The sequence below is a fragment of the Dermacentor andersoni genome, chromosome 9 (genome assembly GCF_023375885.2).
Source record: "Dermacentor andersoni chromosome 9, qqDerAnde1_hic_scaffold, whole genome shotgun sequence".
NCBI classification, from domain to species: domain Eukaryota; kingdom Metazoa; phylum Arthropoda; class Arachnida; order Ixodida; family Ixodidae; genus Dermacentor; species Dermacentor andersoni.
The window spans coordinates 26,998,828-27,016,946 of NC_092822.1; the positions used below are offsets into that span (position 1 = coordinate 26,998,828).

Here is an 18,119-nt window from a genome sequence, read left to right on the forward strand (position 1 = left end):
TCTTGAATGTTCCGTCATGAATGTGTGTTACACGCGCTAAGCTTGTGTATCTGTCCTTTCCAGAGCACGCCGCCATGACACAGACCAACAATATTCCGTCGTTTTTATTTTGTTATTTTTTTTCTTATTTCAGACAAATCCGCATCATGAAACACGAGGTAGTAGTCGACTTCGTCGTCGACATGTACACGCTCTACAACTTCTACTTAGACGCCGAAGGGTACGTCTGACACATCTTGAATTCAGCCCTCGACTTGGTCTCTTCCCACTTTCCTGATGAGATGCAAACGAAAGCTGTTCTTTCATTTTATTTTTCTCGCGTGCTTTCTGTTTTTCTTTTAGCCTCTACCAGGTGCGAGCATCGATGCAAGCAGACTCGAGGTATTATTCACAAGTGCTTCTAGGCCCGGCAAGTAAGTTTGATGCAAGTTCAGAGCTCGCATTCACACACAAAAAAAGCTGTTACGTTATATTTGTTCATGAGCACAAACTCCAGCCAATCCTGATGCTGGGCATATCATTAGTGAAGGTGGTAGGCCAATCTTAAAAAAGCACTTACGAACGAAAATCTTTGCGATTTCGGACTCAGATCCGTTATTAGCATAATGCGACCACCGGACTGCCAGTATCATTCCCAATTACTGCAGACTTCCAGCACCCTTGCTGACGAACGTACTACAGGGTCTGCTGGGAAAAGATCCGTCTGCTTCTTTGTTCATTTATATTCTGAAATTTTTAGCACGCGCGCGAATAACTCCAATAATTGCGCGCTAGAAATGACAATTACCGAAACGTTCCAGTTACGTCATGTGAATCTCACATGTCGCAACAGCACTTGAACAAAAGCATCTTTCTAGAAGCGCGATAGCCACGGTGTACAAATAAAATGAAATACGTTTTCTTGTCGTTATTGTTGTTTTAATCTTGAATGTAAAACACCGAAGCTTTTATTGGCATTCATTTGTAACTTAAGTAGACTTTTCCACACGCGTTTCCTTGTAAAGTGTCCCAAATAAACAAAATCCAAGTTTGGGGACAATGCTAATGCCGCTCTCTCTCCCCCCTCTCTCTCTCTCTCTCTCTCTCGACGACCTTCCATTTCGCAGGGCGGCTGAACGCCACGTACGTCAGCAAGTCGTTCTTCGTGACGCGAACCTGCGACTCCATCCAGAACGACCTACAGGAGACCGTGCGCTTTGAAGTGCACCTTTTCCTCAAGGACGATGTAAGCCCCCTCTTCCCTCCTCCCATTCTTTTCCTCCTCTAATCGCACTCCCACGAGTACATAGAGGCGAAATGAAAGGCCTCACCTTCTTACGCCAAACGCAGCTGAGCGGCTCTACGCGACACAGTGGGCTATGTGTTCATCAGCTTACTGCAAGGCGGCCAGCTCGAAAGTACCGGTTCCATTTTCCTTGTGAGCTTTCTTCACACATGTAGTCAATAACTACTTCCAATCACTTCCGCATGTCTAATCACTTATTAATATATATATATATAGTCATAGCATAAGAAGCCAACAAACACTGACACCAAGGACAACATAGGGGAAATTACTTATGCTTAATAAATGAAATAAAGAAACAATAAATTAATGGAAATTAAATTGGATGAAAAAACAACTTGTCGCAGGTGGGAGTGCTGTTCTCACCTGCGGCAAGTTGTTTTTTCATCCACTTTAATTTCCATTAATTTATCGTCGCTTTATTTCATTTATTAAGCACAAGTAATTTCCCCTATGTTGTCCTTCTTGGTGTCAGTGTTTGTTGGCTTCTTATGCTATGACTAATAAAAATCGGGCCCCTCGATTAAACCCTCTTTCATCTCGTTTATATATATATATATATATATATTCACGTTACCCCTAAAGGTCCTCCAGGAGAGTTTATTACATAGGGGGGGGGGGGGGGGGGAATATATATCTGTTATAAAGATTCCTGTTTATCTCTGCCGGCGCTATAGAGAAGTGAAACATTCCTTCAACTATGGAGAGCATTCACGTGACATCACATGCGCCGTCTTTTTTTCTATCCGTCTCTTCTGCAGCGCTTCGATTGAGAACGTAGATAAACGTTTCACGATAACGTGCACTGTTATCATCGTGATAACTGTACAACAGCGTGGCGGGCGCGATGAGGTCAGGGCATACCCATTACTCCTCCTTGTTAACTCACTGCGTTTTCGTACCTCGTCTGGAGCACCTCTGCTCTGTACTCCCGTCTGCACTGTTTGCGACGCGTGACCCAAGTAAAACGAATAGCAGTTGTCTGTTCCTGTTCCAGGTTCGAGCGCGACTCGTTGACGCGACGTACGAACTTCGCCTGGAAATCTGGTGCTCGAAGAATGATAACGAGCAAGTACACCCTCTATGTCATATCATTCAAATCAAATCAAATCAAGTTTATTCATTACAAAAAGGGAAACGGTTACATTTTTGTTTTACAGACGAGGGCCCCAAAGTCAAAGACTGTAACCGGGACCCTCGGTGGGTAATTATAAGAAATTACAAAGGTGGCAGGACAGAAATAAAATTTAGATTATGTACACTGTGAGAAACAAAGTTATTACATTGTAATTTACATGCTAACCCCATGTGAAACGCGGTGACGTCACTACACATGAGGTTAGCAGGTGAGTGCGAGTCAGCAAAAGCGCGTTCCCTTCAAGTGGCCCGTAATTAATAAAAAAGTTATTACAATTTTCTTTTTTTATTGGCAGCCAGAAAGTGCAGGTAATGTCCGCAATTTCAAGTAATACACCTTGAAGGCCGAATTGCGGTATAAACAAGCTGCTTTTTTGTAAACAAGAAAAATATGACGTGGCTAGCACGGAGGCGCATGGATAAAATAAAATAAGAATGATTTTTTTTTTTTTTTTTTGCTATATCACGTCGAGCTACTTCAATTCGCGGCTGCAATAATAAACGGCTTATACCTTGTTTTTGCTGTGGGGAAAACGCTCAGGACCAAGAGAATCACGTGCTTGCAAGAACCAGCAGGTACGTGGTAGAAAAGGTTAGACAGCTAGCTATCTGTTTTACGTAATGGCCGGTAGCAGGTCTATAAGCTCCGTGATACATTAATTATCTTGGAACTGGAAACCAAAAAAATACACATAATATAGCAACCAAAAAATCAATTACGCAAAAAGTGCAAACAGAAAGGTAATCTGCACTCAGTAAAAAAGCATTATAAGCGTTGCACGTGATAATTCTCTGGGACATAATATTAGACACACATCGACATTACAAACTAATACTTAGACAACTAGGCTACAGAGAACCTAAGCAAGAGATGTCAACAAACTCAAGTTGAAATCAACGGTTGCAATGAACCGCTGAAATCGAAGCGAAACGGGTGCACTTGGCTTATCAGTAAAGCGCCACTAATGACGTCATAGTGATGTCACTGTTTTACGAAAACGAGGATGCTATCCGTGTACCGTGACCCGACGCAACATCCAAAGAAGAGATGAATCAAAGCACGAGAAGTTAACAAACTGAAGTCTAAATCAACAGTCGCAATCAACCACCGAAATCCAACTGACACGGGTGCATTTGACTTCGCACTAAAGCGCCGCTAATGACGTCGCAGTGACGTCACTGTTTTACGAAAATGAGGATGCTATCCGCGTACCGTGACCCGATGCAACATCCACTGGTTCGCAGTGACCCGCCGTCGAGGAATCGGCAGCCGGCACCGTTCGTGGCGGTGACGGCCCGCGTGCTGACGCTGAACTTTGACCCCGCCCATGGCCTGCATGACTACTACCCGCTCGTATTCGAAGTGGGCAACGTCAGCCTGCTGACCATGACCATACACGCGTCCCTGGTCACCATCTGCATACCCAGCGGCGAGTGAGTATGCGCATGCGCCGTTTGACGTGCGGATTAATATTTATCATCGGCAGGCTCTCCTTCGAGGGACACTAAAGAGAAACACCAAGTACACATACTAATTTATTTGTTTGTGGCGTGGCTATTTTCGCATTGAATTCAGCGTAACCAACTCTAAGGCCTGATTCGCACAGCCGTAAAACGCAACGTCCCGTCACCGGGCCGTTTCCGTTGTAAAGGTGAGGGCCTTTTCGGAAGAAGGAGCCGGCTTTGTCATCGGGGACGGACATGTTTTGAGAATAGAGACAACACGTTGGCTGGTCTTCAGGGTTATTTTCTATCTAGGAGACCCTGCCGTACATGCTGCGCGGCAGGGCCACTGGAGTGAGGAAGCATTGGTTGCTGCCGTTCGTTGCACTCGTTGCTTCCGCCACTCTTCCGGTGGCGCGAGAAAGAGTGGCAGCGGCAACGAGCGAATTGACGTTCGTGCTGCCTCGCGCTTCAACGCGAACTAAGCGACGAGAAGACAGCGCACGAAGCGCACGAAGCACAGGAAGCTATGAGCCCTCGGCGCACCTAGACTGCACTAATCGCAGGTCGCTTTGAAGACAAGGCCCCCGCTGCCCCATGCCATACGCAGCCGCCGACATAACAGAACGACCCCCCCCCCCCCCCGAAACCCGTCATGCGCGTGGTGGAAGACGGCGCGCTTCCTCCCCGCCTTCCTTCCTTGCGCGCACGAGATCAAGCCACCATCTTCGGCTCTCACTTCGCTCTCACTTTCACCATACGGCGTGCGGCCACGGTGTTGTCGCACTTGGACTTTATGCGAAACATCACGGCGACGCCGACGACGGAAATACGCCTGGAGTGTCTATATATTTAATATCACAATAATACAGTACAGTACAATATCACTTATTTGGATAAGTACATGCAAGGTATTACGCTGATCCGCCGAAGCACAATGTACTTGTTTGGCTGATGGGAGGGTTTGTGAAGTTGCCTACGGACTTCTCACACATGCAGCGCAACGAAATCCCGTTAAGGCTAGAACACACTATAGCGGGACGTTTCCCGCAAGGGTGCGCCGTGTATCGACCCCGTCACCCGGCTAGCAACGGAGCCACGGGCAACACCATTCTTCATGTTGCCGGACGCGGGTGCCACATTTAACGCTTCAGGCTATTCAAAGGCTTTAGGCTTCACGCGTCAGGCTATTTGAAGACTTAATCGAGCAGTGCTACCATCCATAAGCTGGATAATCACAAATTGCCCTTAGGTCAGAACGTCTCTGCGAGTACGGCCACTTACGTAACATACACCAGCTCCACACGGGCCACGGCATCGCGCATTTTACCGAGGCATGGATGAGTGAACAAGTCGTTCTATGTTTTTGTGTTTACACTGCTGCGTTTTTGTCTTTTCAGGAGCATGAGGAACGCGTCCATGGGTCACTTAGTCGGCCATCTCTGCATCTGCGATGGCCAGGTGAGGGACCCTTTTGTTCGTCTATCCCTTTTTTTTTTTACTTTTCAGGTTCTTGTCTGTTTCATTTTGTTCCTGCGTCAGAGAGCTTTCAGTAAGGTTTCCGCGAAATTGAAGCTTATCTCTGAGTTCACTTACACACAGGCGGTCCCATCACATAGCGCCTGTACACTGAGTTGTTAACAAGACGGTTCCCAATCCCCTCTGAGTGTATTCGGCTTGCAGGATAGAAAGAATACACGTAGCACAACAAACACAAGCAAATCAAGTACATAGCATGAATGCGTCGTCAAGTTGTGCATTGTGTGCGTTCCAAGACTGAACATCACCAACTCACGCAACTCAGTGGTTCTTAGTGTTGAGAGACAACGCCTGCACTCTGTGATTGACAGTTGCTGCCTCCGAGTTCCTGATGCACGCCTTTGCGCTTTTTTTTCTCCTTTCTTTTTTACTTTTCTCTTGTGTAATTACGCATATGTAAGAAAACAAAAAAATTGTGCGATCCAAATTTCAGAGCTACGTGTGACACACGATAGTTTTCAAAAAACAGATAACACGGACCTAGTAAAAACACTAAGTTGTTATTGCAAGTGAAATTTTCCTCGTTTCACATCTGACCTCCGGGCACATATGACACAAAATAGGCTTCAGACAAGCTGCTTCAGGAACGAATGCACACGGAACGAAAGCAAAGTGTAAGCATGCCTTCTCGTGGTCGCTACCCAACAAACATATGTCGCCTGGAGAATAATGCGGCACTGAAAGTGCGCATACTATGTGTATATTAGCGCACGGTCTTTCTCAAAATAAATTAGTTGTAAGTAGTGCTTCGTGTATCCTGCACTCCATTTCTATGTCCGTATCAATGCGCATTTCGCAATACAGAACCACCTCGTCCAAATCTCCACTTTGACAGAACGCAGGCACTGGGTATGTATATAGCATTTATCTGCGTGCCCCGATAGGCTCTTTTATGAAGCAAAACTTGCTTTCACACAAAGAGGTTATATATAACTTCTGGAGTGGCAGTCCCTACAGCCGCCTACTGGAGGGAGTGAAGCCACGGCGGCCATTTTGCTAGAGGTAAAAGAGGGCGCGTCCCAAGCTTAGGCGGCCGCTACATACGCGCAGGATTCGGTTGCATATGTAGTTCCGTTGTGGAAACTTGAGAAGAAACAACTTTAAAATGTATATCAGTTGACAATTATGCGTTGTTGCCGAGAAAAAAAAATTCTGCATCCAGTTCCTGCCGTAGGCTTCGAGAAACTCAACCGGCGGGACAACCCCCAGTCACACTTTTTCGCTGTGTTATATTACGAGCGGTCCCTCGTGTGACGTGGCTGCGTGATACTCACTACTGATTAGCTGCTGGTTGACGAGAAACATCTTCAGCCACCTTTTTTTTGTAAAGGCCTTAACACGCTTTTCACTTGCAACTTCAGACTGTACTGCGCGATCACCGTCTTCATTTATTGGTTTGCTGAATTTCTCGTGAGTACAGTTACATGGCTGAGGATAATTGGAGAAATTTCACTTCTTGTTTTCTTTCTTTTTTTTTTGTTCTTTTCCGGTAGTTTCAAAAAGGCCCTCACGCCATTCTAGTCCTTATTTTATTCGCAATACGCTGTCATGAGCTCTGTAATTTTCGTACAAATTAAACTTCCAAGCTGGTTTTACCACGAAAGACATTGCAAATTATGCATTTAGCAACCTGAAACACTTTATACTTAAATATTTAATTCAGAGGTTGCGTCATCGAACTTCACTGTGTACGTTATCTTATAATTTATGTACAGCTGAAAATATTTGATGCCACTCATCCATAGCGTCGCCGAGAGCATTTGTTGATGTAACATACCCGTTGCACTGGTGCAGTCACCAATGCTACACTAACGTAAGGAGAGCAGAAAACACGCTTCAGTGAAACTTTTCGAAATGCATATTGGTTCACGACAAGCTCACTTTGGAACTTACGTTCTGTGTCAATTGATCTTTAAGCGATGCAAGTCTCGAAAGCAGTGCTACTGCTCTTCACAGTGCGCTAGATTAGGCTTCTGAGAGATGCGGTGAATCGGAAACATTATTACAGCACTCTAGGTGCAATATTGTAATTGAAATTTAGCACAAGCGCGTTCTTGTGTTCAAGCCATAATACAACGCAATGTTTTGCTGGGCAAGTTGGTACGTATTTGTAAATAAACGAAGCCAGTGACACACGCAGACGCGCACACAAGGCAAGAACCAGGACTGGATTTCAATTTCAATTTACTTTATTTACCAAACAGTTGTGACTGGATGAGCGCTGCATTCTTCACCGTTCCCTTCTCTTTTTTTACTTAAATCGAGCACTCGTCTTTCTTATGCACGCGTGTCACCCGTTTCACTACTAAAAACACAGACATTGCGCGACACACGCAAACAAAACAGAGAAAGTCGGGGGAAATGCGCACCGCACGTCACAACAGGAGCCAGCTGCGGTACATAATACTACGCGCATTGACGTTCCACCATCATTTTGACGCGTACATTTCATACTAGTACGTACGCGCACATTTCTAACCGTTCCCAGCTGAAGCAAACGTACGCACAACATCGGGTTGGGAGCGACCAACGAGAGCTTATGTCACAGCCGGAACGTTATACCAGGGGCGTGTACATTAAGTGACTTGGTGCAGCCACGACTTACTAAGACGTTGTAATGTCCTCAGAGATCATGTCACAATCAGTTGCTGTTCCGACACGTATACAAACAACGATCACGACGAACGCCCTTCCTCCACGCTGTGTTACGGCGTCTACGCTGGCCCGAGCCTTTTTGCCTCTAGCAAGATGGCGGCGATCGGCTTCACTGCACTACTGAGGTCAAGTCAAGTCAAGTTTCTTTACAACATGCACAAAGTACAGCGTAGAAGGCCACCCTGGCAAGAAAGCTCTAAACATACAGCTTGACGAGGCCAGGGGGCCACCACCAGGCAACAGCCCCAGCGCACCCATCCGCAATACAAACAATAAGCTTTCGTAAGTAGCTTCATTAGTGCAGCACGTGGTATATATGCACTTCCCTGGGCATGAATACATCTACATACATGTATACGCATTACGAGCGCATTGAAATTCGGGTAAATAACATTAGCGCCAGGGAAATATATACTGTTACACTGTTAAAAATGAGCATGAATAACATCAACGGTTAAAAGCAAGTTAAGCAACAGTACAGAATGTGCACGTGCAACTTACAAGAAACGAAATGAATATACATGTGATGAGTACATTCTCAGTATATATGAGGTCTCACTATATAACCTCCTTGTTTTCGCATGACCCACTGTCGCAACTAAAACGGTTCATCACGCACGCCCCATTCGTCCTCGGCGCAGAGCTCGTGCTGCTACTCGACCACCATCGACAAGGCGGTGCAGCAGGAGCTGAACGCGCTGCTCACGTCGACCGCCTCCCACCTGCGCAAGATCCTCGAGGAACACAAGCGTCCCACGCCGACAGGGGGAAGTGGGTCCACCCTCCACTTCCTAAACCACGCGCAGAATCGTCACGCTTAGTGTTCGACTCCATGTGAATTTAAACATTTCTTCTGCTTCATAAGAGAAATGTGCCCTATGCGAAACCTAATACGTGTATCTATGGTATAGAAGAATTTTGTTGGCGAGATTTGACGTCACGTGTGGGCTGCTATGAGCGCTTGAATACTAACGCATAGGGGAGCCACGGCGTCAGTGTATGCATTTGAGCAGTCACAGCAGTCGATACTGCAGCCACCGAAGACGGTGTTGTGCGCGTTGCGAAGTTCTTGAGGACGGTCAGCGAGTGAGATAGAGTGAGTGAGTGAGTGAGTGAGTGAGTGAGTGAGTGAGTGAGTGAGTGAGTGAGTGAGTGAGTGAGTGAGTGAGTGAGTGAGTGAGTGAGTGAGTGAGTGAGTGAGTGAGTGAGTGAGTGAGTGAGTGAGTGAGTGAGTGAGTGAGTGAGTGAGTGAGTGAGTGAGTGAGTGAGTGAGTGAGTGAGTGAGTGAGTGAGTGAGTGAGTGAGTGAGTGAGTGAGTGAGTGAGTGAGTGAGTGAGTGAGTGAGTGAGTGAGTGAGTGAGTGAGTGAGTGAGTGAGTGAGTGAGTGAGTGAGTGAGTGAGTGAGTGAGTGAGTGAGTGGACACGAGTAAGAGTAGCAGGCTATCTCATACCGACCTTCCAACATTTAGCCATTTCCCTCTCTATCCCTTTTTGTGCTTTTAGCTGTCACAGTGTTGCCGATGCGATGCGCGAGCCGGACAAACTTGCACCATGCGACGCAATGTTAACCTTGAGTCTCTCGCTGTTTCAGAAAGTAAAATTAAAGACACGGACATCGGAAATGACCCTGGATCAGAAAGGGTAAGTGTCAGTTTGATAGCTTTGTAAAACGAGAACCTGGCTTGCACACACCGTTCGTGATATCACGCGAACTTCGAATTTTCTGTTTGCGGGAGATCCTCCACGCGGTGTGCTTCGTAGTATAATACGCAGGACAACTCGCCTCTCTGCTAGCTGGTGCATGACTTTAAGAAAAACTCCGACTGGGAAAGAGAAAGAAAGAAGGAGAAAACCTCGAAGATAGAACGAGACGAGCAAGACGAGTCACACTAGCTGCAAATCGGTTTATATGACTGCGATAAATTTAATTCGTATCCGCCTTTGCCACGCACACTGACAACGCAAAGCCGATAGCGCAATAATAGACAAAAATAAATAAATAAATAGCCTGAACTTGGACGTTATTCAAGAAAAAGCCTTACGCTAGAACTCTTCTCACGAGAAGGTGCTAACACATCATGATGTCAGACAGCCGCCGTCGTCTCGCAAACAGTTGTGACGAAAATCTTTGTAAAATTTGGCCTCCGATGCGTAGCACTATGAGCGCCAGTAACAGTCACACTTCAGGCAGCTCGGGTGATGTCCAAGTCCGCCGTCAAAGTAAACGCTATTTCTTAAGTCGTGCATAAAAAATAGCTGATTTCACGATTTTTCTTTTTATTTTCGTAAAGTATGTTTTGCCATTCACCGGCCTGGATTCCCTTAATATTTCCTACATCCACAAATGGCTGCCATTCGTTCTGCCGAACGGTTCTGGCTTGCGACAATTTTGAAGCAAAGCACACTTTGCGAACTCTCCCGACCGTTGCCCACTGCCAATAAAAAAAGTCACACACCGACACGTAGAAGAAAGTGATCACGTGTCCTACGGTGGGCTCGAACCTCGACCTGCAAGCAAAACAGGCCCGACGCTCTAACCATTACCCCATAATAGAACCCACATTTTTGCCATGCCAAGGCCAGCTAGTCTATATATGTATTTTTAACGACACACCACTTATAGCACCCGCGCGCGCGCGCTATTTTCCACCATAGGCGAAAGACGCAGGAGCGGTACGTGAGTATAATCCTCAGCCTTATACTAATGTCCTTCGCGTGACTCTTGTTATTCTTATGCTGTTCCTCCACATTCTTGCCTAGACAAGAACGGGTAATGACTGGGTCAGGTGCTTCCTTGCACCAGACCTAGTCAGGTGCAAGGAAGCGCCTGACCCAGTCATTACCCGTTCTTTTCTAGGCAAGAATGTGGAGAAACAGTCTAAGAATCTGGCAAGGAAGCACCTTTCGTCCGGGACCCTTTGGTTTCTTGTATGAGGAAAGTAGAAACAATATGAATAAAAAAAAGGCAGGCAAACAGCAAACATCACTTTCGTCCTAATGACATCACTGTGTCGAAGTCTCACAGCGTGCACATTCGCGTGGATTGCTGTTTGCATTTCGGTGCAGCTCGTAAAAGGTGCAGTGCATAAACGTAAACGTTGCACATGACAATAAAGTTGCGACCCGTGCACGTGCAGAAACACAAAATACTGCACGAAATTACCCGTTTAGTGTAGGACGACAATAAGGACACCTGTACGCATCACTTTTCGTGTTACACGGGGTTTATTTAAATTGCTCCACCTAAAACTTTCTTCGCATCGATTCCGATGAGGTGCATTGTACCCGCGTAATTTTTTTTTTTTTTTTTGCCCCCGAATACAACCGAGAACCATTCCTCGAGGAATATTAGAGGTCAATAAATAAGGAAATTATTGCACTGTGTAATAAACATACTGAAATCATAGAATGAGCAACAGAAATCACTAACATACTGCAATTCAAGAAAAAAATTGCCCACGTGTTAAAAAATTAGCTACCTGCATGCACATAGAACCGAAATTACAATGCGTTGTTTATGCCATATATGTATCAAATTAAGTACAAATCCGTATTGCTACGTTTCTGGATATTTCGCTGTATTTTGCTAATTGCTTGCATTTATGTAAAGTTGTCATATGTTTAGACACACATCATTCTATAGCTGACACATGCATTGTTTACGACTGATGATTTGTGCGCTCGATAACTTATATTGTTGATGATGTACCTAATCTTGTCTGCACATAGTGTATCGTTTGTTTTTTGCGTGTTCTGCTTTGCTGTACCTGTCCGAAGTGCAGCACGAAGGGTAGCTAGCCCAGTCAGGAGACAGATTGTCTCCTTTTGCCATTCTTCGTGGACATTTCTTGATAGGTCCGAATAAAAACGAAATCTAAAAAAAGTGGCAGTGGCTTAGCTTGGCTATGCCAGGATATACGTAGAGAAAGCTAAGGCTAGCATGGTTAGCCTTGGTTAATCTTGATTGCAAGTCCAGGTTAGTCTGGTTGTCTAGCTATGTTGCGGCGTTTAGCCAGTCGTTCGGCGGGCTGTTCGTCTGTTTCCTGGGCGATTCGTTTCCGCTTCATCTCATTCCGATGTCGATTCCAGGTCTACTCCTGCTTATCAGAATTGTCGCCGTCCATACTGCCGCCTCAACTGCGGTTGCGGCGCACGCGGGCTCTCATTTTCAATCCTCCGACATGTTATCAGGCATGCGACGCAGCTGGCGAAGCGAGCGGAGGCGAGCGCAACGACGAGGAACGCGGTGTGACGTCATACCGAACGGCGGCGGCGGAAAAGCGCGGCGCTGCGTAGCGGTAGAACACCTGTAGCTCGGTGCCACTAGTGGCGCATGCGCAGTAGTGACGGGAGCGAGAGAGAGAGAAATATCCGCGGCGAGGCGCGCGTTGTGACGTCATGTGCCTCCTCGGAGCACCGCCACGGCGAAATCGCAACTTCGCGGCCAGTAAATCTTTCGCTTTAAGAACATAAAATCGAACGCCGTCGCGCAGGCACGCCTGCGCGTGGGCCGGTTCAGCACCTTAGATCGACCGGAGGCCGTCCGCTTCCCGGACGAGGAGGCCAAGAAGCTGAGCACCATCTTGGTCGTGCTGTGGGAGCAGTACGTCGAGGCGGTCGCGGGCCGCCAGGACCTGCGGTTCGTGCTCTACGAGCCGCTGCAGAGGGCTCGCGTCGCCAGGCTCGCCGAGGCGTACCTGGTCCTCGACAAGGACTTGGGCTCCGTGTACTACGACGCCGTGGTCGGGTCGGTATATCGTGACGTCTCGGCCGTAGCGCTTTCAAGTATACTTTGCTTAACTGCAAACTAGCGCAGGCTACATAGTCACCGAACGACGTGTCTGGAGCTGCCATAAGACGTCTATTGATACTGTTTGAATAGCAGCTTGGGCTTGTTGGTTTTCCATCCTGTTGTTAATAGCGCAAAACGTGGACAGGACACGAGACGAGAAGACGACACCACAAGCGCTGCAGCGCTTGCAGCGCTTGTGGTGTCCCCTTCTCGTCTCGTGTCCCGTCTACGTTTTGCTCTGTTAACACCAGTATTGATATTTTGTTTGCTTCAGAGCGGCAAGTTGCGCTAGCTGGTGGAAGTTCATCTTGTAAAACTGGCGTTACTGCGCTAAGACACACGGACAACAGAAGTACAACAGTGGGCCTGTCGTTTTCTACTTCTGTTATCCGTATGTATTAGCGCAGTAACCCCAGTTTTACAACATGTATCTGCTTCCAATTCTATGTTTAACGCTCTAGCCCGTGAGCCCGTAAAGCGAGAGCCACCCCATCAGGCGCTCAACGCGCTCCTTTTCATTATGGATCAATAAAGTTTCTTCTCTCTCTCATCTCTAACGTTCTCTAGTTAAGTATATCTCGTGTTTAGCTTGTTCCCTAGTTTCTTGTACTGCTACTGGTGTGTCCCCAGCAATTTATTCGCTGTCGTAATCAGCTTCTTCTACGTCCACTGCAGGACGAAGGCCTCTGCCAGCGATCTCCAGTTACACTTGCCTTTAATCAGCCGACACCCAAACCAATGCCTGCATTTTTGTTTTTACAATTTCATCGCAACACTTAGTTTTCTGTCATCCTATACTGCTCTTTCCTCCTCTTGAAATCATTTATGTAACTCTAATAGACCACCGGTTATTTACCCTGCATACGTAATGCGTGGTCTGCTCAACTATATTAAATCCTCTTAATCGCAACAAAAATATCGGTTGCCCCAGTTTGCTTTTCAATCCACGTTGCTGCCTTCTCGTCTCTCAAAATTACGCCTATCATTAATCGTTGTTGTTTTTGTTTGTTGGCTGTTATCAATATGTTTGTCAAGAATCAAGTTTCTATTCTGTATATTAGTACCAGTGAAATGCAACGATCGCACGCTTTTACCACGTTGCGATGTCTATTAGTGTACATAAAGAGTATTCCACTTTTATGGAAAACGCTTCATTAATATTCAAGCGCTCATAGTACCTTGAATTCAGCCTGAACTTGACGCGGCATGTATCGTCAGTAGATATCCGCCTTAGCATTCGTGTAAGGCATGTAATGTCCCCGTAAAGTAGAATAAGTGCTGAAATTACACATGGCTTGAGTATTAAACATCTGTTTCCCTTCAGAGTGGGCGATCATGTACACATCTTGCCCCTACTATCATCGTGTAAAAGGTTGGCAATACGTCTAAATAAATAAGTGGATAAAATAACGGCCAGGCAGTTCTCATCCATCGCTTTGTGCGTTGGCGCTTTCATTCGCGTCTGGCCCTCGCAGCGAAGACATGTACCGGCGGATGGTCCGCAAGATCCGCAGCTCAAACTACTTCAAGTCGTTTCCCGTGCTGGAAATCGAATGCTGGCCGCTGGACGGCAACCACAAGAACACGCCCATCATCTTTGAAGAGCGCTACCGGCCGTTCTCCGCGACAACGATAAACGTCGAAGGCAAGTTTCATCATCAGCCTGGCTACGCCCACTGCAGGGCAAAGGCCTCTCCCATACTCCTCCAACTACCCCAGTCACGTGCTAATTGCTACCATGTTGTCCCTGCAAACTTCTTAATCTCATCCGCCCACCTAACTTTCTGCCGCCCCCTGCTACGCTTCCCTTCTCTTGGAATCCAGTCCCTAACCCTTAATGACCATCGGTTATCTTCCCTCGACAAGGGTTACGAAAAGGGTTCTGCTTAAATTGAGGACGACGCAACGAGCTATGGAAAGAAGAATGGTCGGTGTAACGTTAAGGGATAAGAAGAGAGCAGATTGGGTGAGGGAACAAACGCGAGCTAACGACAGTCTTAGTTGAAATCAAGGAAAAGAAATGGGCATGGGCAGGGCATGTAATCAAGGCAAGGTTATTGCCCCGTAAATGTCATACGTACTTACCCACGTCCAGGGTGCGTGAGGGCCCGTCTTTGCAATGCTTCTATACGGCCGTCTCGTGATGGTACAAGTTACGCCGCGCAGGTGGGACACGCAGGAACACCAACACGTGACCGTGTAGTGCACACCAAGACTGTGCACTAAAGCAACTGCCCGAATTCACGAAGCTTCTCGTTCTTAAGCGCGCTTTGCCATTTGGCCGGCCGCTTTCGCCGGTATTTCCATGCGACACGATCGACTGAAATTTTCTCTCGCAAAAATTTCTAGCGTATAAGAGGTTTCCTTTCTTTGTGTGAATACAGTGGCGCTATAACGTAAAGCTATTCCAAATGTTTATATCCCATTTCTGCAATCCTTCCTCCAAGATGCGTCAAAAAAAAAAAAAATCCGGCCACACCCTCCTTTATTCGTATATCACGCGACGTCACGAAAAGCGCGAAACTGCCCCTATCAGCTATAATGAGTATACATACTCATGATGCATACTTAGACTGAACAAAAGAAAAATAATTCCGATTCTACGCCTTTTTCTTTTTCGCCATTAGCTCTCCGCTATTGGTCGAATGTTGTCGGGCTGCGCCCACTTCGCCTGTCGGTCACGCGACGCCGCTAAACCGCAAAAACTCACCACGCCAAAATTGACGTGTACACATTAAAGATGTATTAATACGCACAACAAAACTGAGCTTCTTTTAGGAATAGCCGAAGGCTGCCCCATTCCAAAAGGAATTGTTCCCGCCGATCACTCCGGCACTGGCTACTCGGAGATGCCGGGTAGAATGGATTTATTTGTGTATAATAAATATTTTGCATGACAGTATAACGTGGTAGAGCCCTTTCAGCAGGTGTACGACATCGCTAGATCTGCTAACTCACCTTCGCTGAGGACCCGTTTTAGGAGGCATATTGATCCTTCCGTTGCACTCCGCCGCAATTCTCGATAACTTTCGGTTTTCGAAATTTCTTCCCCTATTAGACTGTGCTTGCTGCGGCCATGATTCGAACCCACGGCAATCGCGATCAGCAGTGAACTGCACAGCCGCTGAGAGGCCGAACAATTTGCTTAAAGTTGAAACGTTTGAATGCGCCAGAGTATACTGTGGCAACTACCAAATACGCGCCAGGAATCTCTCCCCGCTCATAATCTATTTCTGCTAATCTTATTTGCCCAGACCACACGGATAGGTCAATGCATCCACAAAGATTGCACGAAAGTTAGAGAAGTAAGTAACTGCTCTGAACCATTTTTTTTTCTGCACGATCGAACTAAGATCGCTCACTTAACTAACCAACGTCCATTAGCGGAAGCGAACTTTATACACAACGTTTCCAGTTCTAACGTCCCAGCTGCATCTGACCTACATTTCGTTCCCGACGTTTTCTTTTTTTTTTACCAGCGCAACGGTCTTTCGAACTTCCGCTTTAATTTGCTTTCTGCTCGGCAACAGAAGTTATCACACAACTGGAAGGGATTGTGATAAGATTTTATGTTCGTAGGTTCAAGTTAATGCACAAGACATTTGTGCGACGAAGGGGTCCTAGTATCCCGGATCCTCTTAATCTTATTTTTTCTCTTTCTTTTACTGCAGATACGGAAACTATTCACTCATGCAAATATAGATTAATTCTGCAGAGGCGGCCGACTCATTTACTAGAGTGCCAAATGGAATTAAAACGTACAGCTCAGCAACTACGAAGGAGGCGTGCGCATGTGTGTGTGTGCGAGGATTCCCTTGTTTGACCACTGTTGCTTGTGGCGCCTTCGTTCTGTCTTGCTTTGCAAGTCAGTCTGCCAGTCTGTCCGTCCGTCATTTCCAGTTTAGTGAACAGCGCAGAGACTGAGAGAGCAACTTTAACGGCAGAGAGGTGGAGAGGTCGGTCTGACTGAAGCGCCTCTGTCCTGCAATCCCGCGCTGGGGTTTGGGGGAGCAACAGAGACAGGATGAGGAGATGAATGAGGGTGGATAACAAAGTTGGTGATGGGAGCTGCACACTATATACTAATTCTGTGCAACGCGTACGTGCGCGCTTCACCGCATAACATGCGAACGACGAGAGAAGCGGTATACGACCGAAGACGCGCTGGCTATATAGGATGGCTTTTATTGAATTTTTACGTTTTGACATGCGTGGTCTACAACTCTCCGAGTACTTTCCTTTTCTTTGCGCGTCATTTACCTGCCCGTCAAGCAACACATAGATATTGCTGTGCTTTCGTGTTGTCTGATCTTTAACGCTATGGCAGCGGCGAGCCTGCGCCCGTAGAAACTTCCGGTGACGCGTCCTATGCCACTCTACTGCCAGAAAACAAAAATGTACCTACTCAATGTACGAGACTTCCCTTTCTGCGTTTTCGAACGTGAAAAAAGTGTGTCATGTCTCAAGCATTGATATTTATCGTTTCCCGCGAAAAGATACGTGGAAATCGATTCGTAAATTCGTGGGAATAGCCGCGGAGAAGAAGAGTGAAGTCTGCGGGCTTCGTTTTTGCCGCACTACTGTGTTCCATCGCTGTCTTTTTTGCCCGCTCTACTTATGTGAGGAAAACTGGAAGCTTGGCAGGTTTGTAAACTTCTATCTATCTATCTATCTATCTATCTATCTATCTATCTATCTATCTATCTATCTATCTATCTATCTATCTATCTATCTATCTATCTATCTATCTATCTATCTATTTGTGCGTGCGTGCGGGCGTGCGTGTGCGTGCGTGTGTGTGGGAGAGAGAGAGCAGAGGAGCAGTTTCTCGTCTAGTGGAGCGTGTTTGCAACCACGACGTGTAACAGCCACAATACCGTACCACACACGTCGGCTGTCGCACCCTGCACACACACACACACGCAGAGGTCGACAGCAGCGCTCAGCTCGACGAACTGGCCGAGCAGGCCTCGCTGCACTCGCTGACGGCCGGCAGCATGGAGCTGCTGGCGCTCAACTCGCACCCGGAGAGCGAGGTGTGCAACTGCTGGCGTCAGTTCCGTGCCACCAACTTCCGGCTCCGGCGGCCGTCGGCGGCGTCGTTGCCTGCGTCGCTGGTCGACGTGTACCAGGGCACCTCGTCGACGTACTGCTACCGCGTCAACGACACCGAGAGGTGCGTCTCGATAGCTGCAGCCCAACACTGGCTCTCTTATGCCAAACACCATAGATGACTTTAAAGCTTCTTTGGCACTTGAAGTCGATAGT

At 46.9% G+C, this 18,119-nt stretch overlaps 1 protein-coding gene across 1 annotated transcript; it reads left to right on the forward strand.

The window, feature by feature from the left end:
* The first annotated feature begins 3,614 nt into the window (after nucleotides 1-3,614).
* Nucleotides 3,615-17,105, forward strand: LOC129383849 (protein FAM135B-like). Its single transcript, XM_055068783.2, has 6 exons — nucleotides 3,615-3,856; nucleotides 5,266-5,326; nucleotides 8,701-8,830; nucleotides 9,651-9,700; nucleotides 12,553-12,806; nucleotides 14,327-17,105. Exons 1-6 carry the CDS (start codon nucleotides 3,615-3,617, stop codon nucleotides 14,739-14,741), a joined length of 1,152 nt encoding a protein of 383 aa, XP_054924758.1. The 3' UTR covers nucleotides 14,742-17,105.
* Nucleotides 17,106-18,119: the final 1,014 nt, after the last annotated feature.